We start from the raw sequence: 27,623 nt of genomic DNA on the forward strand, positions 1-27,623 counted from the left end.
ATGATAAGGCAGGTCTGAAATAGGGCAGGTCCAGGGAGATCAGAAGGGTGATGGAGGCATTTCCTCATCAGACAGAGAAAGGGGAAATGAGGAGAATTAGTTTTGGGGGAGTCTACCATCTGATTTTGTCTCTTACTCTATAGAGTCTTGGAAGAAAATATTGAAAGGTAAGATACTTCAAATTAGTCAACCCAAAATGTATGGAGTGTTTACTAGATAAAATCCTGTCTATAAAGATGGTACATATAGGAATGCATGGAGCCTCCCTTCGGGGTCTTCAGCAGCAGTGCTCTTTGCAGCTTTCAAGCTTGTTTAGGATCTGGACTTGGTCCTGACTTTTGTCCATAAAAGGTCACTCCTCTCCCCCTATTTCTGATCACTGGGCCTTTGAAGGCAACTGAATCTCCCCAGTTAACTTATCAGTAATGCTCCCCCTGATAACAAGGCTATGTAACAATTTCAGTGGTGGAGGGAAAGGAAAGACAACACCTTCCACAAACAATGTTCTGTAAATCAACAAAAGGGATTATAGAGCAGAACAATATTTAATTCAATTCCATTCATCCATCCATCTACTCATTCTGCCATTCAGTTATCAGTCAACAAATATTTGCTAAGGGCCTATGCCATGCCAGCTATGACCACGCTGGGTGCTGGGAATCCAGGGATGAAAAGACTTTTGAAAAATTCCCATTCCACGGGAACCGACGATCTACCACATGCTCTCCTCCTGCAGATTCAGGCCTGCAGTTTCTGAGGCACCCCTGACTGAGGACCTTCTACATAGAAAAGACCCCAGAATGCCTATCATACTTCCTTCTCAGACAAACACTCACCACCACCTCCCACCCCTGTAGCTTAGGCAGACGTGTTGTGAAATTCATGACCACCCTCACCCCCACCCACCTCTCTTTCACAGAGTTAGTTGGCCAACGTTGTCACCACCCTCTATCTTCAGTTCCTTTTTTCACTCTTCCTCACTCCTTAACTCACTGCAATCTAGCTTTTGTGCCGCTCACTCCTCTGGCCAATGTCACCAGAGGCCCCCTAATTGCCAAATCCAATGCATTCCTCTCAATCCCTACCCAGTGCTACTTTGGGGAAGTGTTTGACACTGTCAAAAATTCCTCCTTCAAACTCACTTCTCCTCTTGTTTCCACTTTGAACCCTCTACGTGTTCCTTCTCCCTCTCAGTCTCTTTTTAGGCCTTTTCTCCTTCGCGTGTCCCTTAACTGCTGAAATTCCCTGGGGTTCTGCCTTTGACTCTGTCCCTGGTTCATCTAATCCCCTCCAGTGGCTTCAGGTGTGGATCGCCACTCTAATTCTGCATCTGGGCACAGGCATACCCCACAGTCTAGTGGACATCTCCGATGGGTGCACACTGTTTGTTTCCTCTCATAACATGATCTCGTAACTTTTAGTTAACTTCTCCGTTTCCATCCAGGGCCACGTGTCTCTTGTATTCTGTCGTATCTCACAGACATAGTCAGCTCATAGAAGGAACTCAATCAACAATTGGAGAATGAATGAAGAAGCAATTATCCCAGAGGAATCTTTCCACTGGCTGCTCAGTATCCTGAGAAAGATATTGCTCATCTGAGATTTAAAAGAAACAAAAACCTGAGATACGCTGAGCATATCAGGTTCAACAATTTAGGAATTACAAAATGGGGAATCGTTGAGAAAATCTGTAGTGACGGACAAAAACTGGAGGCAGTGGGAGAGAGGAGCCATGGCAACCTATGGCTGTGTTTAAACGGAAATTCTGAGGAAGTAGAGACAGTGGTTAAGCCAAAGAAGAAACTAGAATAGTCATAGAGAGAGAAGCAGTGATGCCAGGAGACAGATTGAGCAAAGAGAGCAGCCCACTCCATCAGGACTGTGTCTAGAATGGCCTCTGCCCCTTCTTCACTGGAAACTAAAGCTGAAGCCACACAGCGTTTCCTCAAGAAGTATTCCCACCCAGCAGGGTTTGGGAGCCAGAGAGCAGTGGTCTGTAAGAGAAGGATCATATGCTTCTTTTCAGCCCTGAAAGCCAATGCCCCCTGCCCCCAATTTTAATAATTCAGAAATGATATGCTTGAGACAAAACTTCTCATAGCCAATTTCCAATTAACTTTCACCTTCAGCATCCCCTCCACCCCCAGCCCCCTTCTAGCCCCCAAGGGAATGGACAAAGGAAAACAATGTACAAAACAACTGCAAGATGGGGCAGGGGTGAAGTCCTCCTGATCTTCTTCTGAATGTCTGCGGCAACAAAGATGGCACCGTGAGCCTCCCGTGGCTGAGCTGAGGGGTTAATGGGCTGGGGTGTGAGTGGGGGCTGGGGGGAGGTGTGGTTCGGTGCCGTGGGTATGAAACAAGGGAACCAGTGTCCGAGTGTCCTCTTGCCTCATCCACCTTGTTTTGATAACTGAGGGGTTTTACATTGATTTTTACACAACTGATAAAGTGTTTTAAAACAGCACCTGGAGCCTTACCTCACCATCCCCTGGGCTCCTGCCTCCCCAGCTGTCAGGAAGGTTGATGTGTCCTGGCCTTGGTGGCTGTACATTCCACAGGACAGTCTGCACAAGGTATATGTGTTCTCATAAAACAGCTTTTTTTTTTTTAAGAGGAAATACAGTTGTGTTTTGCGTTGTTAAAAACTATAAAAATGGCAGCACCCTGGTTCATTTCTTGTATATTTTGCCTAAAGTGAGAGGAGGGATTACACATCTAATCCTGGAAACCCAAGTCCACTTTTCCCCGCGCATGTCTTCTGATCCTCAGGCTGGGTTGGTTGCCTCCTGTGGGTTCACATGGCACCCTGTGCTTCCCTTGCACTGTATTGCTGTTTATTCCCCCCCAACTCTAAAATCCCCAGGGATGAAGACTATGCTGTGTTCCCATTGGTCACACAGGGTCTAGTAGGTAGGAGACCTTTAGTAACGTTTGATGAATGAATGTACGAATGATCTAATGCTAAATACCTTGGTGTTAATAAGTCCTGGGCCTCTGGGGCTCTGGAATGGCCATTGGACAGTTATGTGGCCTCCGAGTCATAATTCTTAATCTTATACTCCTTTGTTCTAACCCGTTACCCTGACTAGAATGCTATCCCCCAGAGACCTATGGCAGCCCTGAAGCCCAGCCAGCTGGTGGGGCTCCTGAGTTGCACTTACAGGCCCTCTTCCCCTGCTTGAGGTCTGGGGATCCTGCCCACATACAGGTTGACAGCTCCTCATTCCCTCTCAATACTGAGCCCCGTCTAGATTTCCCACCCCCTGCCCTGTCAGAATCATTAGACTCTCTGAAGCCAATCATTTCTGGGGTAAAGTGGGATGAAGAGGAGGAAAGAGGAGGGTCAGCCTTCCATTTCTAACATCAACCTTAGGTTCTGTTTGGAGACATGGAGCCTTGATGCTATGGCTCCCACTGCTGGTATCACCTGACACTGCCATCCCCAGAACTGCTTGTGTTCTTAAAACTAATCTTAAGACTCATCCTTAAGGAATAGGGAGTGAGTTGTCTTATTTAAAGAAGCAGTATTTGAGGTGAAGGAAGGAATGGTGGTACTTTTCCTTTTTGGAGATTTGCCTTTTACATTTCAAATAGGGAAAACACCATGCCTGGAGTAGGAAGATGAGTTAATTTTACGTTGCTAAATGCACTTTTTCTTCAAAATGAAAATATGTTCATTTTTTTCTAACAATAAAATTGATACTTGTAAAAATGACTTGTAAAAATTCAAAGATGCATAAAAAACAATAAAATAAGGAAAAGAATAAAAATCAGTCCAATGCTCTCCTCCAAAGACAACCACAGTGTTTGAACATGGGCTCTGGGCACACCTGGGTGGAAACCTATCTCCACCACTTACTACCTGGATGGTTTGGGGCAAGTTACTTAACCTCTCTGAGCTCCAGTTTCTTCATCTGAAAAACAGGGATAATAGTAGGTAAGTAATAATATTTATTTACTTTATAGAATGATTTTGAAGATTAAATAAGAATATTAAAGTAAAAGGCCTAGCATGGTGCCTGTACACTTTCCACACTCCAAGAATGATAAGTAAGAGTGAACACTGTCTCAGATCACCTTGTTTCTTAATCCAGTGTTTTTCCCCCTCAAATCTCACTTCCTTCAGTGTAATTGAATTTAAGTCAATAAATGTCACTGAGAACCTATTAGATGCTGGTGAGGCTGTTGTTATTATATTAGAAGGAGGCCAGTTCTAAAATCCTACTTAGTTATTAGTTTAAGCAAAACTTGTCTTGGAACTTATATGAAATCATTTCCCATTCATTCTTCCTATCAACAACATAAAATTGATTTCAAATTTGAGTTCTTTTTTGGTGAAGGGATAATAGAATTTAACAGGGTTGTTTGAGGATTAAACCTCTGCAAGGTCCCCACAACATGGTAGGTGCTCAATAACTGACAGTTATTAACATTCCAGTGATGCACATGAGCTGAAGGAGTTTCATACCTATGATTTATGGGCGTGAAAGTGCAGAGCACTCCTTTCTTTTCTGATTTAGTTTTGACCCTAGAACTAAACTTTCAGGCATTATTTAGAAAAACACTAATTTCCTGGCCACAGTCCTAGGCTTGTACACTGGCATTTGTTAGCTGTGGTTTCCTCCATAAACCTAATCAAAGATCCATTCCCCCCACCACCAACTTTCCTCCCTCCACCTTGTTCACCCCCTGCAACAATTGCCTTGAAAACTTCTAAGATTAACTCCTGTTTACCTGGACTCTATATTCCCACATCCTTTAGATACTCAACATATATCATTTGTTACTTGGCTTCCACTGAAAGCAATTCTCACTTGACTGAAGTGCACACGGATTCCAAAATTCTGCAATAAAGTGTGTTAGACTTTCACAGTACTTATTATTTTCCTATATGCAGTTGTAAACTAATAATGAGGCAGCAAAATACAATGTTTAATATCATAGATGTTGGAGCCAGACTGCCTGGGTTATAATTCTGGCTTTGCCACTTACTCTGTGATCTTGGGCAAGTTACTTAACCTCTCTGTGCCAATGTTTACTTATCTGGAAAAAGGGGCTAATAACACACCTTACTTTCTAGGACTTTTATGGAGGTTAGATGGGTTACTATTTGTGAAGCACTTGTAACAGAGTCTGGCATATAGTTAGTTGTATGCAAGTGTTATTTATATAATAATAGTTACCATTTTTAGAGCACTTAGCTATCTGCCAGGCAGAGAACATGTTTCCTTCAATCCCCTCAATCATGCAAGTTAAATTATATTTATAGTCGTGTGCTGGAGCTGGCTCATACTTGCTTATGAGAGCTGAATGTTAAAGTTTCAGAAAGTTTGCAAGTCACTTGTTAAACAGAGCTGTTACTAAAAATTAAATTACGTAACTTTCTATTAAATAAATTATATTAAAAACAAAGATAATATTCAAATCTTATTTCTCAATTATATTACTACATTTTACTATCATCTATGCTCTTGAGGTTATTTGCTTATTGTATCTGTACAGTGGAAATAATGGTGTGACAGTGTGCATCTCTTCCTGACTCTGCATTCTGTGACTTCACTATCTGTAGTTTGGAATCTGCTATGGTGGGAATATTTACACCACAGAAGCTGGCAACGACTACAAATCAGGGCTTATTTTATTTGGTAAATTGGTTCTTAATCATTTATCAGAACATCACTGCCTATCATTGTCCCTTCTTTAAAGATGATGAAAATGAGGACTAGAGAGGTTAAATGATTTGCCCAAGGCCACACAGCTAGGAAGTGGTGAAGCTGGGATTCAAGCCTAGGTTTTTGTTAGTTTGCTTTGCTTGCTTTTTAAAAGAAAAATGTATTTCCAAAGCCCACATGCTTTCCAGTCAGCTACCCCTCCCTGAGGTAGGAAAGTTCAAGGCTGGGTAGGCCTCAGACATAAGCAGAAGAGCTTTCCCTTCCCCCTCCAGCTCCCTGCCCTTAATGTACAAGCCCAACTCCCAACCTGCCCCCTCCCAGGCATAGCGGTGGTCATTCCTTTCTAGTCTTATTATTCCAACCCAGTCTTGGAGATGCCTTTGATCATTTATCTTAACTTGATAATTCCATTACTGTCTTGCCTGGGGTCCATTTGTCCATTATCCCTTCTTCCCAGAATCTCCTTTCTTTTTTCCAAGGTTAAGACTAAACCTATCCTTTCCGATACCCATCCTTACCTGTACCTATTTTCTGTTTTACTGATTTGAGAAGACCCGGCACAGTAGTTAAAGATTTCCTGAATAATCATGTAAACTTTTTATAGATGTAAACATACATATAGAAAACCATATATATCAAAAGTGTACAGTTCAAATTTTCACAGACTTGACACACCCATGGGATCCAGATCCACAGATCCAGAACCAGAACATTACCTTTTCCTCAGAAGCCTCCTCCTACTCCCTTTCATTTTCTATCTTCCCAAAGACAACCACGAATCTGGCTTCTAAAAGACATGCAACTCTTTTAATATTGGCAGATCTAGGACCATGTTGGGCCAGGTAGTCTATAAGTATTACCATCTGCTCCCTTTAGGCGGGGAGGTAGTATCAAGACTCTTCTTTGGTCAATTTTGACATCTTTTCCAATCCTGTGGAGCAATGACTAGAAATGAGTTCCGGTTCCAGTACTACCACTTAACCCTGTGACCTGGAAAATCCGTGTCTCCTCTCTTGAGCCTCAGCAATCTAGTCTATAAAATATGGACAAACACAATCCATTTGCAGGGATCCTATGAGAATCAAATGAAATCTCTCTCTCAAAGCCTGGTACAGTGTGCCTGGTATATAATAATGTAATAACTGTTTTTGTTGTTGTTGTTGTTTTCTAACTGTAGTCATTTTATTGTTTGCCAATTCCAAGTACAGATACTAATTGTTGATTTCATTGTGTGCAGGCATGGCATGAGGGGTATATGTATATTATCCCGTTTATAACTCTGGCCAAATAAAATTCTTAAATTTTCTCATCTGCTCCTTCTCTCAGTCTTCATATCTCAGTAGTCAAAGGCATCATCATTAACCTAAAGATTTAGGTTCCAAATCTAGGCATTTTCCTTGATTACTGTCTTTCTCATACTCCACTCATCTAATTCATTAGCAGTTTTTGCTGACTCAAAGAAAACCCAAGTTAGTTCTCAATTTCCAGTACGTACGATCCTATTTTAAGCTGCTACGGTCCCTCACTTAAAAATCTCTAAGAAAGGGCTTCCGAGGTGGCGCAGTGGTTGAGAGTCCGCCTGCCGATGCAGGGGACGCGGGTTCATGCCCCGGTCCGGGAGGATCCCACGTGCCGCGGAGCGGCTGGGCCCATGAGCTGTGGCCGCTGAGCCTGCGCGTCCGGAGCCTGTGCTCCGCAACGGGAGAGACCACACAGTGAGAGGCCCGCGTACCGCAAAAAAAAAAAAAATCTCCAAGAAAGTGTAAGCTACATGTGAACAGGCTCTGTGTGTTATTGATCACAGCTGTATCCCCAGGGCCCCAGTACCCAGAACAGTGCCTGGCCCTTAGTAGGCTTTTGCTATGTCTTGAATGAATGCATGTTGCAACAAACATTTGAAATGGGTGCTATTGCTACTTCCATCTTTTTTTTATTTTTTAATGTTTTGGCCGGGCCTTGTGGCATGTGGGATCTTAGTTCCCTGACCAGAGATTGAACCCGTGCCCCCTGCACTGGAAGGGCAGAGTCTTAACCATTGGATTGCCAGGGAAGTCCCACTATTTCCATTTTGTAGCTGGGGAAACAGGCTTGCAGTGGTTAAACAACTTACCTAAGTTCACACACAAATATCAAAACCAGGATTCAAATCCAGGGTCTAACTCTAGAGCCTGCTCCATTGTCCATTTTGCTGCCCTACTGAAATACACTGGCTTCTGCTGAATGGTTTTTTAGCTGATGTTAGGAGAAATTTTAGTTGAAATTCCCCAATTCGAAAACTTTTCTTGAGAATAAAGTGCACGTGCCCCTTCACACAACCTTGTAGGCATAGCATGATTTGGCTTCTTCGGTCTCATCCCTCCTCATCGTCCTTTTCTCCCGGCATTCCAACCATAATGAAAACTATTCTCTTCCCAGCAAATACTCCCCCTCTCTCATCTTCTCTGGAAAACTTTCCCTGATTTCTCAATTCTGAGAGATTATAACAGGCAGTACTTTATCCCAGCTGGCAGGACTTTACTAAAATACTTGTTTATTTCTGTCTTTATTGTTCACTGCTATGTCCCAGTGCCTAAGAAGTGCCTGGAATAGACTGGGTACTTAATAAATATTTGTTGAATAAATGTATGAAAAGGTAAGGATTATTTTATCAATTTAGAGTTGGAAAAACTGTGGTTCCTAGAGGTGAGGTATTTTGCCCTGGGTCAGTCACTAAGAGGCAGAGCTGGGATTTGAAACTAGGGCCCTGCACTCAGCCCCTGCAGAGCACGCCTGCGCCGCTAGGACTTCACTTCCGTCCGGTCCTATTAGCTCCGCTTCGTTCAGCCTGCGCCGTCTCCGAGACTAGTTTGACCCTCGAGCGGCCGCCGTAGCGCGTCGCCTCCGTTGCTGTGAGAAACGACCCGGGACCTGCGAGAGAGGAAAGACGTTTCCCGCCGGCGGGAGCTGTAGTTGAAGTGGCCAGGGGAGCTCGGAGACGACGGGGCCCGGCGCAGCGGCACCATGGCGGACCAGTTTTATCTGGAAAATATAGACGAGTTCGTCACGGACCAGAACAAGATAGTGAGGAGCTAGGATTTGGGGAATGCGGGCGTGCGACTGGGGTCCTGTGCCCAGCGAGGGCAGCGGGGGCCTTGACGCCTCTGCGTGTGCCGCGTGGGAACTGGCCCAGGGGAGACGGTCCCCACGCCTGGTGCCCCAGGGCGAGCGATAACTCGCCGGCGAGGACCTGTGACCCGCACGCAAATCCGCGTCCTTCGGGTGGGCGTGCTGGGTTCTGTGCACAGGCCCGGGGCCCCGGAGGTCTGGGGCGGGGGCGGGGGAGTGGGAGGAACATTGGTTGATAATGTTTCTAAGGCGTCTCTACACCTGTCTGACGACGTGGTTGGCGTTTGAAGTCTCAAGTTTACAGTTGAGGAAACTGTGTTTTGACCGGGTTAAGTGACATGTTGTTTAACCTTCCGGCCGTCAGTTGGTTTCTTCCTCCTGGAAGTTTGGTATTGATACAGGCTTGGCCTGCCTCACAGGGTTGGAGTAAAGATCAAGTGAAACGATGGATATGAGAGTGCTTCGCAAATCGTGATGACTGAGTGCCTACTCTGAGCTTTGGATACACATTGTGTTTAGTTTCTACAGTGACCCACCTAGAGGTCGGTGGAAGTATCCCTAGAAAAGGCAGTTGAAGCAGAGGGACCAAATAATTTATTTGTGGTTAGTAAGGGATAATCAGTTTTCCAGCCTAGGTCTGTCTCTTCTGCTAGTGCTTTCCTCTACATCACACTGCCTTTGCCTAACCTATATAAGTCTTCTAATTATTGGAAACTCAGCGTTTAGAATTGGAAGACTTTGAGAGGTGGGTGACAGGTTATAAGGAAGTGGCAAATGACAGGAGAGTTCAACGAAGGATGGAAGGAAGATCAAAGCTTGATGCCAGTAGTTTCCAGTCTAACCTCTTGATACAGTATTCAACAACTTCAGTCATTCCCTGACCCCTTTACCACCTGTGCCCTTTAATGTTTGTATGGCTGCAACTTTCCTCAGAAGTTTCTGAGTTATACACTCCAAAGTAACCTAGCTTCTGGGTGAGTTTGAGGATAGTTTTTGGTGGTGGCCCCAAAAAAGGACAGAATGTGAAAAAAAGGGCCTTAGTAAAACAAGGAGTGTGAGAAAAATGAGATTTTTTTCTATATATATTCAGCCTTTCTTTTTAGATTCTTGCATTAATCTGTGATACAAACTTCTTAGTATTTGTAAGATAAATATCTGAGTCCTACTTGCCTAGGTGGATGGTTCTTGGCAAAACTGGGGTGGCATCTAATGTAATTTATAAGGCTTAATCGTCTAAGAGTAAGAATCTTTAGGAGCCCTTGGTTCTGACCTGCACTCTGGAGTCATCTAATAAAACATTAGATGACTGTTATTTCCTACATTAAAAAAAACTCCTTCTTCTTGCAGGTGACATACAAATGGCTGAGCTATACACTAGGAGTTCATGTTAATCAGGCCAAACAGTAAGTACAATTTATTACTAATTTTAATCTGATTGGAATTTTTGGTTTTATTTGTTTTCTTTTGCTCTGTTAGCTTTACAGATAGTCTCTAGGTTAGAACCCACACCCCACCCACCCTGAGGGGGAATGGGAATGAATACCTTTTTTTTACTACCTTTAATGCTTTTGTCTATTATTTAGGAGATAGGTGGACTTGTATACAAATGTGTGGTGATATGTTTACTGGATTTATTTGTAGCCTTGCCCTCTGGTTAACATCGCTTTGTTATTTCTGATATATTAAATGGGCTAGCCAATTCTGTTTACATCTCAGATTTATATGTCTGTTATCTTATCTTCATTACATTTTCACATGTGCTCCTTAGGCCCATCTCTGGGTGTCATTGAAATAACTTCCATAATGAGGTCAACAGGTGTTTGACACAGGCTGTGTAACAGTATAAGACAGGGTAGAACTATTTAAGTGAAACTAAAAAGGGAGTGTTCAGGATGACACAGAGCATTGCCCTTCTTGAATTTTGCCCTGTCACCTTTCCTTGCTGAAACTTGTAGTCCAACTTGGGGCCAAAATGGAAGGGGCAGGCTTTTTGAATTAACTTCTTCACCTGAAAATGTGCAGGTGTTGTCTATGTCCAATGGGTAGGAATTGGTGAACAGGCTGAGAGCACATATATTGAGTTAAATACTCATTTTGTTTGCTCTATTCCTAAAGGTGGTTTGTTTTTTCCCTATTCCTTGAGTCATAGGAACATTCTGTGAGTCTTAAAAAAAATCCCTGATCTCTAGAATGGGTTGATTTGGCTTGATTTGGGTTGCTGTTTGGCAGATCTAGGAGTTTAATTTTGACTGTGATGTTTATACCTTCAAGACCTGAAACTCTTGGCCCAGGGATGGGTTCGGACTGATTTTGACTATATGAGATTGCCATTGCTGAGACCAGTCCTGGCCCAAACCTAACAGGTTTAGGTAACTTTAGGATTAGACACCCATAAGAGTAATTATTTGTTATGGTTATAGATGTTTAAATATGAAATGAGGTAACTGTTGCTATATAAGCCTATTGAGATTAAAGGTGCATATTGAGGACTGGAGATGAAATAAACTTGCCTGCAATTTTACTGTAGCTATAATTTTTATGGAATTATTTCCTATAATTTTTATGGAATTAATACGCTGTCTAGCCCCTGCCTGTCTACCAGTTTCATCCCATACCACTCTCTACGTCACTTATACTCTAGCCATATTTGCCTTTCTGTTCCTCAGATGTCTCAAGCCCATTCTCACTCAAGGAAATTTGTACCATTCCCTCTGCCTGGAATGCTCTTCTCACAGCTGTCCTCATTGTTCAGGTTTCAGCTCAAATTTCACACATTACTTATATAGCAACTCTTCCCTAATGCTCTATTTCAGGTGTCCCTACTCCTCTCTCTCTGTCATGCACCCTGTTACTTTCTTTCATAATTATTTTTTTTAAAAACAGCTTTATTTACATATGTTTCATATACCATACAATTCACCCATTTAAAATGTACAATTCAGTGATTTTTAATATATTTACAGAGTTGTTCAGTTAGCACTACAATTAATTTCAGAACATTTTAATCACCCCCCAAAAGAAACCCTGTATCTGTTAGTAGTCCCTCATCATTCTTCTCCCCCCACCCCACAAGCACTAGGCAACCACTAATACACTCTCCATCTATAGATTTGCCTATCCTGGACATTTCATATAAATGGAATCATAAGTAATTATTAATATGTAAGATTACTTATTAATAATAAGTAATCTTGTGTGTCTGGTTTCCTGCACTTAGCATAATATTTTCAAGATTTGTCCATGTTGTAGCATGTATCAGTACTTCATTCCTTTTTATGGTTGAATAATATTCCATTATATAGTATATTAGTTCTCTAGGGCTGCCATAACAGAATACTACAAACTGCGTGGCTTAAAACAACAGAAATTTATTGTCTCAGTTCTGGAGGCTAGAAGTCCAAAATTAAGATGTTGGCAGGGCCATGCTCCTTCTCAAACCTGTAGAGAAAAATTCTTCTTTGATTCTTCCTAGCTTCTGGTGGTTTGCTAGCAATGTTTGGCATTCTTTGGCTTGTAGCTGCATAACCCCAGTATCTGCCTTCATAGCACACGGCATTCTCCTTGTGTGTCTGTATCTTCACATAGCCATCTTATAAGGATACCAGTTAGGCTAAACTGGGAGACAGATGAGACACCAGGCTTGGTGGCTCCTGTTTGGAAGGCCTAACCCTTAGAGGCTCATCCTGGCTCCCTCTAGCCAATGCCAGCAGAGCAGAGTTCGAGGCACAGGAGCCTTAGGGTTACAAACACTGGCTTTGGAGGCCATGCATCCAGAATCAGAATACACTCATTTAGCTGAGTTACCCACTTGAGTCACCACTCTTAGGTTCTGAGCTTCTGTCTCTGTTTGAAAAATGGGAATAATAAAAACATGTAGCTTCTAAGGTCAGGGTGCAGAATGAATTTTATGGAAAGTACTTAATATGTGCTCAATAAAAAGCAGTTGATACCATTAAAAAAAAAAAAAAGAATACCAGTCATAGTAGATGAGGAGCCCACCCTACTCCAGTATGACTTCATGTTAACTTATTACATCTGCAAAGACCCTATTTCCAAATAAGGTCATACTCTGAGGTACTGGTGGTTAGGACTTCAACATATCTTTTTTGGGGGGACACAATTCAACCTATAACATGGATATATAGCATTTCGTTTATCCATTCATCAGTTGATGGACATTTAGGTTTTTTCCACATTTGGCATGTTATGAATAATGCTACTATGAACATTTGTGTACAAGTTTTTGTGTGGACATGTATTTTCAGTTCTCTTAGTATACACCTACGATTGGAATTTCTGGGTCATATGTAACATTTCGAGGAGCTGAGGAACTATTTTTCAAAGTGGCTACGCTATTTTACAATCCCACCACCAAGGTATGAGGGTTCTGATTTCTCAGCATTCTTGTCAACTCTTTCTGTTATCTGTCTTTTTAAATTTTAGCCATCCTGGTGGGCGTGAAGCAGTATCATTATGGTTTTGATTTGCATTTTTGTAATGGCTAATGACATTGATCATCTTTTCATGTGCTTATTAGTCATTTGTGCATCTTCTTTGAAGAAATAGCTATTCAGATCCTTTGCCCATTTTTTCCATTGTGTTTGTCTTTTTATTATTGAGTTGTAAGAGTTCTTTATATATTCTAGAGACAAGTCCCTGATCAGATAATGATTTCTTTGCACTTCCTTGATGGTGCCCTTTGAAGCGTAAGAGTTCTTATTATTGATGATGGAGTTCAGTTTTTTTTTTCTTTTGTTGCCTGTGCTTTTTATATAGTATCTAAGAAGGCTTTGCCTAACCCAAGTAAACCATGAAGATGTACTTCTGTGTTTTCTTCTGAGAGTTCTGTAGTTTTAGCTCTTAAATCAATAATTATCACTTTATTTAACATTTTTATGTATCTTGTGCTAATTATACTAAAAATGCTTCAGTCCTCACAATAAGAATACACTGTGTTGGTCCAAGCTTATTTATAAGTGAAGCCCTAAAATGTGTATAGGCTTACCTCATTTTGCTGTGCTTCACTTTACTGCACTTCGCAGATACTGCGTTTTTTTGTTTGTTTTTGTTTTTGTTTTTACAAATTGAAGGTTTGTGGCAACCCTGTGTTGACAAAGTCTGTGGGTGCCAGTTTTTCAATAGCATTTGCTTATTTGTTGTCTCTGTGTCACATTTTGGTAATGCTCATCATGTTTCAAACCCTCCACCAACAAAAGGATTATGACTTGCTGAAGGCTCAGATGATAGTTAAAACTTTTTTTTTTTTTTTTTTTTTTTTTGCGGTACGCAGACCTCTCACTGTCGTGGCCTCTCCCGTCGCGGCGCACAGGCTCCGGACGCGCAGGCTCAGCGGCCATGGCTCACGGGCCCAGCCGCTCCGCGGCATGTGGGATCCTCCCGGACCCGGGGCACGAACGCGTGTCCTCTGCATCGGCAGGTGGACTCTCAACCACTGCGCCACCAGGGAAGCCCGATAGTTAGCATTTTTTAGCAATAAATTATTTTCTATTTTTAAATTTATTTATTTTATTTATTTATTTTTGGCTGCATTGGGTCTTCATTGCTGCACGCGGGCTTTCTCTAGCTGTTGCGAGCGGGGGCTGCTCTTCGTTGCGGTGCACGGGGTTCTCATTGTGGTGGCTTCTCTTGTTGCTGAGCATGGGCTCTAGGCGTGTAGGCTTCAGTAGTTGTGGCTTGCTGGCTTTAGATCGCAGCCTCAATAGTTGTGGCGCACGAGCTTAGTTGCTCCATGGCATGTGCGATCTTCCCGGACCAGGCTTGAACCCATGTCCCCTGCATTGGCAGGGGGATTCTTAACCACTGCACCACCAGGGAAGTCCCTATCAACCTTTTTTAACAGATGAGAAAACTGAGACTTAGAGTGTCCTGTCACCCTTTTTTTTTTTTTAATTGATCTTTGCTATCGTTTCCTTCATTTCTTTTTCATTTATTTCTGATCTGATTTTTATGATTTCTTTCCTTGCTAACTTTGGGGTTTTTTGTTCTTCTTTCTCTAATTGCTTTAGGTGCAAGTTTAGGTTACCCTTTTTTCTTTTAACTATAGTGAGAGCATTTAAAGTTTCACTGTTGGCACTGAGGGCAGTGACTGGGCATGGTTGTTACTATTTGCTTGGATGCAATAAAGAAATATTTTTTCAGTTTTTAGCATTATTTTAGGCTCTGTCATAAAACAGCAAACTTGACAGACAAGACCCTTCCCATCATTGACTTAAACAAGATAATTTCAGGTTATAAAAATGCTGTGAAGGAATTAGATTAGGGAAGACAATATAGGTATACACTGTATTCATCCTATGGGAAAATTATGGGTGGAACTGATCAGGAGGGATGAGAAGATGCGAAGGTATAGTTAATCATGTGTGTAGGAAGTGCATCTTGTAAGAAGTGATATGCATTGTTAGTCATATTTAAGAATACTTTGCGTGTTTTGTTGGTAAGGTGTTTGGCATAATCAAATTAGATGAACATGTCTTAGAGATTCAAAAGGTATGCAGAAATTTTTCTAAGAGTTTGTGCAGTTCTGACCATCTTGTTAATATAAAAGAGAACTGGGCCTGATTTGGGGAGATAAGTGCACAGAGGACAGTGACTATGATGATACAAGCAAGACTGAATTGTTGATAAACGACAGCGTGTTTCGCCAGCAAGCTCAAAGCATCTTGGGCATGGTCCCTTCCTACCATTTCTTCTGCTAGCATGGTCCTAACTAGCATAAATAAACCAAAACGTTCATGACTCTGTGTTCCTCATCTTTCCTAACATAATTGCTGCATGGAAGGACACACTAAAGAGAACAAGATAGAGGAATCAACAAAAATGTTGGGTTTTTTCCCTCAAGATGTGTATAGTCTAGTGGGGATGTCAGATACATAAACTAAGTAATTGGAATACGGTGTGGTAACTATAATAACAGATATGGGCTAGGTCCTGTTAGAACTTAGACGGCAAGGGTGCCCTGCTGGCCTAGTGGTGTTAGGGAAGGCTTCACATAGGAGGTGATAACTGAGCTGCTATCTTGATAAGGAATTAGGTGGATGAAGTCTGAGAAGAACATTCTAGGCAGAAGGAGGGGCATACAGAAGAGCCAGGGGAACTGCAGAATATTTCATAAGGCTGAAAATTGTGTGAGTGTGGGAGAATGGTGAGAGATTCAGGGGCCAGAACAAGAAATGTCTTACATGTCACTGATAGACCTGTGGAGTTGCTCCTTAGGGGATGGGGTGCTACTGAAAACTTTTGAACAAGGAATAATACTTCAGCTAAGAATAATCAGCTACTTCTTAACAGCACTTAATGACTAATAGGTATCTCAGATTTAACATGCCCCAAAACTTAACTCCTAATTTCTCCCACATCGCCTCCTTCTCCTGCTTTTCTCTATCTCAGTGAATGACAGCTTTATTCTTTGAGTTGCTTAATCCAGTCATCTTTGATTTCTTTTTCTCTCATACCCCACAGTCAGTCCATCAGTAAATCCTGTTGTTTCTCCCTTTAAGATGTCCCCAGAATTCATCCACTGATTACTGGCTCCATTGCTACCACTGTAGTCTGAGTCACCATCATCTCTAGCCTAGATGATTGCAGTAGCCTTGTAAGTGGTCTCCCTGCTTCCTTCCTTGCCCCTTAACAGTATATTCTCCACACAGCAGTCAGGAATCCTCCTAAAAGATGAGATCATGTTGTTTCTGCTCTAAACCTTCTGAGGACTTCCTTCCTACATAGAGCCACAAAGCCCTACATGTCTGGTGCTTGGCTCTCTTCTTCCCTTCTTCCTTATTCAGCACACTCACCTCTTTTCCGTTCCTTGCACCTTGCTTACATTCTTGCCTCAGAACCTTTGGATTTGCTGTACTTTCTGCCTGGAACATTCTTCCCTGAGATATTCACATTGGCGGCTCTGTAACTTCCTGCAGGGAAGGAGTCTTCCCTAATCATATAAAATAGCAAAACTTCTCAGGCACTCTCTATTCTCCTAATCTTTTTTTTCCCCCCATAGATTTACTACCATCTGACATATATTTACTTGTTTGTTTATTGTATCTCCCTTTTCTGCAGTGCAAACTCTGAATGGGTAGAAACTTTGATTGCTTTGTTCTCTGCTCTATCCCCAAGGCATAGAGCATGAAGTAGCCACTCATTAAGGTTTTGCTGACCGAATGACTTGATTTGCATTTTTAAAACTTCACCTTGGCAGCCTTGTGGATAATGAATGGGAAGGTGGTGTGAGGAAGGCATTGACACTTGGAATTGAAATAGTCCAGTCAAGATATTTGGAGGGCATGGAGTCAAGAATTACTTGGGATGGAAAACGGACAAGATTTGGCAACTCACCGGACTGGGAAAAGTGAGGGATAACGACTCCCAGATTTCTGGCTTGGGTGGTTTGAGCAGATGATATTGTTGTTGGGAGTAATTGAAGCCATGGGGATGAATGAAATGGATCAAGGAGAAGATTTAGTAAGGTGACCAATCATCCTGGTGTGCCCTGGACTGTTGGTTTTAGAACTAAAAGTCCATGTCAGGAAACCCCTCAGATCCAGGCAAACCCAGATCATTGGTCACTCTAATATATATAGAGAAAAGATAGCTGAAGACAGTCCCAGCAGTACAGAAAAGGAGTAGGTAGTCAAGTCTGTGCAGGAAATGGATCAGAGGCAGTTAGAGAGGTGGCAGGAGACTCAGTGAGGCATTGGATCAAGGAAGCTAAGAGAGTAGTCAACAGTGTAGGTTGAGTTTCCCTTATTCTTGCCAGAAGTATGACATGTCATAGAGGCTCGGGACATGTCATAGAGGCTCGGTAAATGTTTCTTGAAATAAACGACACAAATGATGTCTCTTGGTTGATGTTTTTGTTCAACTGTAAGTTATTGAGGGGAATCAGCTTCTGATATTAAGTGGATCATAAGGATAAAAATAAATTTAGGAAATGTTATAAAAGCAACGTTATTTCTATATTGAGTGTTTGGCAGTCTCAGGTTAATGAATACTGGACAGTGAGTAAGCTGTTACATTTGCAGTTTTGAAACAGCATCGATTCTGAATGATCATAAAATTGGAACTTCAGAGCTGTACACTTACAATCATCTACATAGTGGTTCTTAACGTTCTGGAGTAATCCTTTTGCAAATCTGTTGAAAACCTTGAACCATCTCCACCCTCTCCCCTCTTTCCCTGCCAAAAAACACCTACATTTTGCTTACAGTTTTGAGGGATGGAGGCTTACGTTCTTTCTTTTCTTTCTTTCTTTTTTTTTTTTTTCTTTTTGGCCGTGCCGCGAGGCATGTAGGATCTTAGTTCCCCGACCAGGGATCGAACCTGCACCCCCTGCATTGGAAGCACAAAGTCTTAACCACTGGACCACCATGGAAGTCCAGGATGGAGGGTTATGGATGGCCACAGGAATCCCAGATTAACAGAGGATTGCCAATCTTGTACAGCCCTCCCAAATTATACCTCAGGATAGAAAGAGGCCTAGAAAAACTAATTAATTTATCCAGGATCAAATGGCTAGATAGTGACTGAACTTATCCTTGATTGATTATTCTGTCCATTATATGTCGTTGCCTCTTTTAGTGCAGGCTCAGTCCCACTTGACCAATTATTAGATTTCTTTTATTTCAGTTGCCTAGTCACTGTGCCAGCTCAATACAAGTTGACCCCAACCCCTATGTTCCATTCATCTTATTTTAACTCTCTGTCCAGGGACAGAGCAAAAATATTCTGTAGAATATTTGAGGGACTGTCAGATTTAATATATCTAACTTTTAAGTCATGAATTAAGAGTTGATGAGGTAAACTTTTACTAATGACTTACTTGTGCCTTTTGTTTGTAACAGGATGCTGTATGATTATGTTGAAAGGAAGCGAAAGGAAAATTCAGGAGCCCAACTGCATGTCACTTATTTAGTGTCTGGCAGTCTCATTCAGAATGGACATTCCGTAAGTTCTCAGAATCTTATTATGAGTTTAAATGTGTTTGAGCTATAAATAGTGTTATATAACACAACACAGGGCAAAAACAAGATTCAGTATTATGGAAATTTTAAAAAGCTGCTTGAAGATGGTGATTATTTTGGATTTTTAGACTAAACCTAAAACTCTTGAGAAGTTTGGCTACTATCTCGGCTGTGATACAGAGACTATCATTATTGTGCAATTTTCCTAGGCAACAAGACATTCGGAACTGCTTCTCTTATTCCTCTTTCTTCATTTGAAGGTGTATTGGAGACAATGGTGGTTAATTTTCAGCCCGTTCAAATGTCAAGCCACAAACTCAGGTGTTCAGCAAGTACAATTTTTTTTTTTTAAGTGAACTTGATTTTAATCTGAGCTTTCGTCCCAGAAGCTCTGCTGAGATAACTCCATTCCTTCTCCCGTACTAGACTGATCCTTGGAACTTTGATAATTCCTCCTCTTTTGCTTCCTTCCCCAAACTGAGGCACACCTCCTCTGTTCTTACTTCCCAAACCTCTTACCTGAAGGTTCTTTTGCTCCCATAGAGAATTTAGCCCAAGGATCAAGACTCCTTCTCAGGGATCCACTGATAATGTTTTCCTCTTCCCTTTTGACTTTCCCTAAGGTTCATAAATTCAGAAGCCAGATTTATCAAAATACTGACTGGATTTGTCTTGTATCAATAGAGTCCCAAGCATGTGAGATTCAAAACTGATTGAATGGCGATTTAGTAATTTACAAGGAGAAGCAAAACTGCTAGGGGTATCAGATCCTTATATTCTCTGACTAGCATATTCTGTTCTTGTTGGTAAGCTGTTTGGCCAGCCAGATGTTAATTAAGATATTTGCAAGTGTAGATGGAATCAGATGTCATTATGTATCTGAAACCAGATTAAGCACACCTGATTCATTTGCTCTCAGAAATAAACCTGACCAGAATCCTCTCTCTGTATGGCCCTTGAATGGATTCTGCCAAAGTTTGCATCTGGATGCCTTCTTTTGTTTCCAGGGTTAATCAGCTCCCTCTGTCTCTTTCTTGAGTTTAGTCAAAGCCTTCCATTTAGTCATAGTCAATTCTTGACCTGGTAATCACTGTGTACCTTGAAAGCAGTGGTTTCTATTCTTTTTTTGGTCACTGATTCCTTGAGAATCTGAAAGAAAAATGCATATGTTGACATATTCATGAAATTTTCAGTGTTCACAGATCTTTTGAACAAGGGTCCAAGGTTAAGAATTTATGTTTTAAGATAAAGTTGTAGATTTTTATTCTAACCCATATGATAGAGGTTCTTAATTTCAGATTCTTGCATGGTCTTTAGGGTTCAAGGGATTCTTGGGTGAACCCTTGAAAGTACATTCAAATTGTGTTCCTCAGTGCATTTTTTTGAGACCATTTTTCAAAAAGATGTGTAACCCATGATCAATTAAAAACTTCTGTGCTGTGGTTTGCTTGTACAAAGCCTTCTGTTTCTAAGTTTAAGAGGGCATTTAAATTCTGCCCAGCTTTTTTTTTTTTTTTGCCCACCTTTTTTTAAAGCAGCAGAACGCTTTATCAAATGAAATCTTGGAATCCTAAAATATAAAATATATTAAGAGTAGGGTTCCTGTGGTTGAAGTGGTTGTGAGAATTTTAGAGCCCTGCCCTGTGGAACCCTGTAGAATTAATTACTGACCAAGTGTGGATGCTTATCCATGGTTTTTTCTTTTAAGAGAGCCAGGCTAAGAAAAGGCAGATTGTTAAGCATAATGTCAGGTTTTGTTCTTATTCTTTCTCATTTCTTTTTTAAGTTTTTTTTTTTTTTTTTTTTTGCGGTACACGGGCCTCTCACTGTTGTGGCCTCTCCCGTTGCGGGGCACAGGCTCCAGACGCGCAAGCTCAGCGGCCATGGCTCATGGGCCCAGCCGCTCCGCAGCATGTGGGATCTTCCCGGACCGGGGCATGAACCCGTGTCCCCTGCATCGGCAGGCGGGCTCTCAACCACTGTGCCACCAGAGAAGCCCAATTTAAGTGTTTCTAGAAAGAAAAAAAGATACATAGGCTTTGTATGGGTTTTTAAGCATATGAATAATTTCTATTTTTCCAACGATCATTATTGTAAAAAATGCTTGATAATACATAGAAAGTAAAAGCCTCCTTCTAATCTCATCCTGGAGAGTCTTCCAGAGAATTTTTGAAAATTTCAACGAAATGTTTGGTTGATTCTTTTAGAGGTTATTACTTGATCCATTCTTTATTAGGTCCTCCATTAGCTTTTCATCTAATGATTTTAGCTGAGATTGATTTTTATCATTGCCTAGATCATTAATTCACTAGGAGTTACAAAATAGTGATGTTCTAATTCTGTCATTCCTTCTGGATTTATTGGCTGGAATGTTTCTATAAAGAAGAACTTTCTCTCATCAACTAGCTATGTTTTCCCTTTTTCTTTAACCGATAAAAAGCTCTAGAGGCTTGCCCCCAGCCAGGCTCTGGGATTATGGATGCTGAACTCAACTCCTGTGTCCCCTTTAATAGGATCCCCCTGAACCATAGCTGTACTCTGGTTTACGTTGTTTTAGCACTGGCATTTCCACTGCGTTGTTTTAATGCATTTCTAATATCCCCTAAGGCAGCGTTTAGTCACAGTGAACTGTCTGGGCTGCGATATTTTCTCCTGAGGGTACCAATTATTGTTTTTAGGGCTCCTATTACATAGGTTTGAGTGATTAGTTTCTAATGCTCTTTTTCTCATAAGCTCTGTAATTTTTATTGTACAATTTTGCAGAACATGACATTTTTAAGAATGCTTTTTTTAAGAGAAAATGCATTATGAAGACATGTCAAATTCCCAGTTCAAATTTATAATTGTATTTTTTAAAAACTTACTTGATTTTATATTGTTCTTTTTTCTTATGTTGTGAATTTTGGTTGTTCCTAACATTAAAATAAATATTTATTTGCTTTAGCCAAATATATGAGATTTAGAAAAGCAAACCCAACAATTTTACTAACCATATGATGACTGAAAACAGTTTAAGGTTTCTAGGTTATCCCGAGCATCACTCTGTTGCAGTTATAGAAATGTTTCTCTTTCCTTATTACAGCCACATGCTCCTACATTGATAGAGATACCTTAGTTTATTCAGCAGTCCCTTATTGATAGTTATTTGAGTTATTTACAGTCTTTGGCTATTACATATAGTGCTGCAGTGAATAGCTCAGTGTATATGTGTTTTGTATGTTTTTGCCAGTGTGTTTTAAGATTACGTTCCTAGAAGTAGGATATATATAAACTTTGTTGGGTATTGCCAAATACCTCTCCATTTTTCATTGCTACCAGCAATGTAGGAGAGCATCTGTTTCTACACAGCACACGTGGTCCTGTTTCAAGGGTCATCTGCATTTCTCCTCTGTGAACTGTTTCTTCATACCTCTTGCCGATTTTCAAAAGGATAGTTAGTCTTTATTTTCTCTATTTTAGAAACTATATATTAACCCTTTGTGATGTAAGTTGCAGATATTTTTCCCACTTTACCATTTGTCTTTTTATGTTGCTTAAAGTTTTTTTTTCCATCATCCAAAAATGATTTTTTAGTTTTTATGGATTATTTCAGTTACTTCTGGATTTTGAATTATAGTCAAGAAACTTCCTCATTCTCAGGTTATATTAGTTTATAGAAGAATTCACCCATATTTTCTTCCTGTGTGTACTATATATATATATGTTTCATTCTTTACATTTAGATCTCTGATCCATTTAGAATTTATTTTTTTTGTATGGTGTGAGAGATCCAATTTTTATCTGGTTCCATATGATTATACAGTAATTCTCATTACATTACTTAGTAAAAAGTCCTCTTTTCCTCTTTTCCTAGTTTGAGCTGCTGTGTTTTTTTGAGTTTTGGGGGGGTTTTTGGTACTGATATCTACACTCTCTCACTTTCCTTAACCTGATTGAGAAGTTTCAAAGTAAGCAAGTTAAAAATGAGTCTGACTTTATTAAACTGTAACATACATTTTCAGGGGTACCTAATGTTGCTGATTTCATATCCAAGTGCAAATGAATTTTTGGCAAGGAAACGTTAAAATCGCAAGTTGTACTACTTTAAATACCAATGAAGTGTTATTTTGTTACAGTGCCACAAGGTTGCAGTAGTGAGAGAAGATAAATTGGAAGGTAAGTATTATAGCGATCTAGCAAATTTTTCCTTTTTTTAAAAAAAATAAATTTATTTATTTATTTTTGGCTGTGTTAGGTCTAAGTTTCTGTGTGTGGGCTTTCTCTAGTTGCGGCGAGCGGGGGCCACTCTTCATCGCGGTGTGCGGGCCTCTCACTGTCGCAGCCTCTCTTGTTGTGGAGCACAAGCTCCAGACGCGCAGGCTCAGTAGTTGTGGCTCACGGGCCTAGTTGCTCTGGGGCATGTGGGATCTTCCCAGACCAGGGCTCGAACCCGTGTCCCCTGCATTGGCAGGCAGATTCTCAACCACTACGCCACCAGGGAAGCCCAAGTTTTTTCTCTTATGGCATCAGTGTCATTAACATCTCATATACATTTAGCTGTTTTACTGGAGAGCCATGTATTCTTTTTATTAGTAATTTCTGAAACATGTTAAAATATGATACTACACTAATTTCCCATTTTTAAGGCCAATGGCTGCTGACATTAATAAAGCACTTTTATCATGGGATTTCAAAACTATGACAGACATGTAAAAAACTATTATGAATACCATATGGAACACCTCATCAACTGTCAAAAGACAATGGTCTCTAAATATTGTGTTGTATTCCATAACAGTTTTTTTAGGAAGAAAATTAAAGAATGCTTTTCTGAAGTCAGAAGAACTTAGTATAACTTCTAAATTAAATTCGTCTACCCATTTCAAGACTATTAATGCTACTGTTCTATTTTTTAATACCCAATTCAAAGGAATTTTGTAATAGTCAGCTACATGATCTTGGATTATGTCTCAAGACAAAACCTGCAGTGTTGTACTTTGTATATAAAGATGCCTACCAGTGGAGTTGTTTTCTTATAAATTAACTTTGAGGTATTTAAAATGGTGGAAATGTCCAATATTTTCTTTCTGAATTCCCACAGTGGTAGATTTATTCATTCAGTAGATACATAGTGAGTATCTACTCTGTGTCAAGCTCTGTGCTAGGCACTAGAGACTTGGAACAAGTTAGGCATGGTCCCTTCCTTCATGGAACCTAAAATTTGTTCTTGTGATGTTCTTTTCTGTATTTCCTCTGCAGACTCATCTGGTTAGTAGTATTTTTGTTATATAGAGTTTCTTTTTGTAAACTAAAATTGAATTATATAAGCGAGACTTCTCAGAAATTACTTATTCCTCAGTTGCTATGTTTATATGCTAGAGTATAAGATTCTTCCCTGACTGGGGGGAAAAAAACCCCACATCATAGTATCATCAATTATTCATTAATATTTACTGAGTGTCCACTGGATGAGTGATGCCTTCACAGTACTGTACTTAGAACTGACTCACCACCACCTACCTTTCATAATGTCCTTGTCACAGACAGAAGAGTTGATATCATACTGTATATAATACTGTTTGGCCTTTTAGAGCTTTTTGGACCACCACAGATTACAAATGGTTTTAATGCAGAAGGGTTTCTTGTTAAACTCCCCACATGCTATGAAGTTTGTGTATTAACAGACTGCTTTTCCTGTTGACTTGTAGCAGTGAAGTCCAAGCTAGCTGTGACTGCCAGTGTACATGTGTACAGCATCCAGAAAGCCATGCTAAAGGACAGTGGGCCTCTGTTCAATACCGACTATGACATCCTTAAAAGCAACTTGCAGAACTGCAGCAAGTGAGCTCCTTAATGTTTCTTGTGGGCTTCTTTACGAATTGATTTTGTAAGATGTTTACACAGTGGCTGTCTCTTAAGAGTGAACGCCAAGTCTAGTAAAACCCCATTTATCTTGCAGTAAGTCACATGCCTGGTTTTATTAGTGCATCATAAGGTGAAAAATAGCAGCTACAACCCATACTGAAAACCTCAGTAGACTCCCCATAAATCTATTTCTCATGTATTTATCCTGTCACTACTACCAGAAATGTTGTTTGTTGGGCCCCCTCATTACTCCTTTACCCCAGTCTCTGCTTGTCTAAATCCTACCCATCTGTCAAGAGCCAGTTCAAATGTTATCCTTCAAAAAACTATTCCTAATTTAATATTCCTCTACCTTCCATCCAAAATCAGTTGATCTTCCACAGCCAGGATCAGATCTTGTTCATCTTTTGTATCTTTCACAGCACAGGGAGGAGGTGGACTATAATGCACATGGGTTTTGGAAATTGATGATCATGGGCTTGATTTTTGGCTTTGTTGCTCATGGCCCAGGAGCTTTGGACAAGTTACTTAAACTCTTTTGAGCTTTGGTCAAACGCCTACTTTGTATGGAAGGTTCAGGCCAGATCCCCAGACATATAGTGAACACCTACTACTTTGATAGGTACTAAGCAGAATAATTTGAATTAATTCAACAAAGATCTGATGAGTATGTGTGACATGCCACATACTATAGAGTGAATATGGTCCATTACCTGCTTGATGATCCTATGGGAGGCAATTACAGTATAGTGTGACAGTGCTACAATATGAATAAGAGTGTGGGAGGTTATTGGGGGACACTCATCCCCCCTTTTTGGTTGGGGTGGAGTGAGGAGTCAAGACAGAGGTGGCTTCTTGAAGGGTACGGCATTGAAGTTGAGGCCTGAAGGCCTAGTAGAAGTAGCCAGTCAGAGGGAAATGGGAGAGTAAGGACAAGGCTGAGAGAACACGTGGTGCTTGTGCAGAACCACAGTAGTTTTCTATGGCTGGAAATTAGAGTGAGAGGCAGAAAATAATGATGCAAGGAATCAGACTCTATGCTTGACTACTAGGATAAAGAGTTGAGGCTTTATTCCAAGGGCACAGGGGAGCCACTGAAGATTTTGAAGCAGATGATTGAAATGATGAGAATTGCATCATAAAAATATCACTCTATGATGGTGAAAATGGATCTGAAGGGAATAATCTGAAGGCAAGGCCATCAGGAAGGAGAACTGTTGCAGTGATTCAAGGTGGAGATGATAGTTACCTGAAGCATAGTAGTGGTGTTGGAAATGGAGAGGTACAGAGGTTAAAGGGCCATACCATCAAAACCTGGATGGTGTAGTAGTGGTTAGGGACCAGGAGAGTGTGTATGGTGGGGATGGGGGCGGGGTTCATGGTGTTAAGGATGATGGCCGTGTTTCTGGCTTGAATTGCTGGATGGATAATGGTACCATCACTAAGAAGAGGAACATATGAGGAGGAGCAGGCTTTGGGAGAAGGGAAAAATGATGAATTGGCTTTGGACATGTTGAGTTTTAGTACCCTGTGGGGAGTCCAAGTGGAGGTGTCCTTTGCAATAGATAGGGGAGTCTAGAGCTAAGGAGAGAAATCTGAGAGTAAAGAGAGAGATTTTGGAATCAGAGAAAATAGATAATTAATTGGGCTACAGCAGTAGATACAGTCATGCAGAGAGAATGCATAGACTGAAAGAAGGGCAGAAAGTTATTAAACTCTAGGCACAGTTACTAGCTGTGTAACCTCTTGGGCAAATTATTTAACCTCTCTGCTTGAGTTTCCTCATCAGTGAAATGAAACTAATAAAATTAGTATCAGCCTCAGGGTTGTAGAGGTTTAAATGAATTAATATATGTAAAGCACTTAGAACAGTGCTTGGCACACAGTAAGCACTATTTAAGTGACAGCTGTTTTTTAAGGGGTGGGCAGAAAAGAGGGACCTAAGAGGGAGCAGCCAGAAATAAGAGGAAAATCATGAGAGTGTCTGGAGTTCTAAAAACTAAGAAGAGAGTTTCAAGAAGGAGGGACTGGTTGACAATATCAAACCTTGCTGAGAAGCTGAGTAAAACAGGAACTGAAAAGTGATGGCCTTGGTAACAGCAGTTTCAGTGGAGCAACCAGCTTCTGGTCAACTGGGTAGATCGGGATATAAGGAAGATAGCAGATAGGGACAACTTTCCAGGAAATTTGACGGTAAGATGGAGGAAAAAGAGAGGTAACCTGCTACAGAGGAATTGAGGCTCAGGGAGGATATATATACATTTTTATTTATTTATTTATTTTTTGCGGTACGCGGGCCTCTAACTGTTGTGGCCTCTCCCGTTGTGGAGCACAGTCTCCGGACGCACAGGCTCAGCGGCCATGGCTCACGGACCCAGCCGCTCCGTGGCGTGTGGGATCCTCCCGGACCAGGGCACGAACCCGTGTCCCCTGCATCGGCAGGCGGACTCCCAACCACTGCGCCACCAGGGAAGCCCTATACATTTTTAAAGTTGAGAATACCTTGAACTTATATTATTAGGAAAGAGCTATAAAAAGAAGAAATGGTTGAAGATACTCGGGGGGGATGGGATAACTGATAAAGTTGGGTCCTTGAGGAGAAATAGGTATAGGATTGCCAAAAATAATTTCTGTAAGTTCCATGAGCATAGGGATCATGTCTATTTTGTTAACCACTGTATACCCAAAATGGTGCCTGGCAAATGGTAAGCATAAAGTAAATAATTGTTGAGTGAATTAATGGTAGACATTGGTTCTTTTTTTTCCTTCAGCTCAAAACCTTGAGTATAATAGACACACAAATATTTATTAGATAAATAATGAATATACAGCTAAAGAGTAATTTATGTCTGGTGTCTTTTAGGGAAGGATTATAAGAAAACATTAACACCCAGATATGTTTATGTAAGTTGTATTATTAGATTTCAAAAATAATCTGTATTAAAATCTAGTGGTATGTCAAACTCTAAAAATCAATTCTGTTGTATCTAGTAAGTAAGCAAACAAGAATAAAAGTGACTCA

General features: G+C 40.8%; 1 protein-coding gene across 6 annotated transcripts in view; it reads left to right on the plus strand.

Moving 5' to 3' along the window:
* Positions 1 to 27,623, plus strand: part of POLD3 (DNA polymerase delta 3, accessory subunit) — a 182,468-nt gene that overhangs the window by 132,492 nt on the left and 22,353 nt on the right. For 5 of the 6 annotated variants that reach the window (XR_009564915.1, XM_060303685.1, XM_060303684.1 and 2 more), the window contains 4 exons: positions 10,128 to 10,183; positions 18,638 to 18,740; positions 22,873 to 22,912; positions 24,445 to 24,577. Coding sequence is in view for 5 of the 6 variants with exons in the window: in XM_060303685.1 (XP_060159668.1) it covers positions 10,128 to 10,183; positions 18,638 to 18,740; positions 22,873 to 22,912; positions 24,445 to 24,577 (332 nt within the window). In the remaining variant the exon portion in view is untranslated. Of the gene's footprint in view, positions 1 to 8,508; positions 8,736 to 10,127; positions 10,184 to 18,637; positions 18,741 to 22,872; positions 22,913 to 24,444; positions 24,578 to 27,623 lie in introns of those variants that run through there. The other variant, XM_030836084.2, reaches the window with a different exon arrangement.

Source organism: Globicephala melas, chromosome 8, assembly GCF_963455315.2.
Source record: "Globicephala melas chromosome 8, mGloMel1.2, whole genome shotgun sequence".
NCBI lineage: Eukaryota > Metazoa > Chordata > Mammalia > Artiodactyla > Delphinidae > Globicephala > Globicephala melas.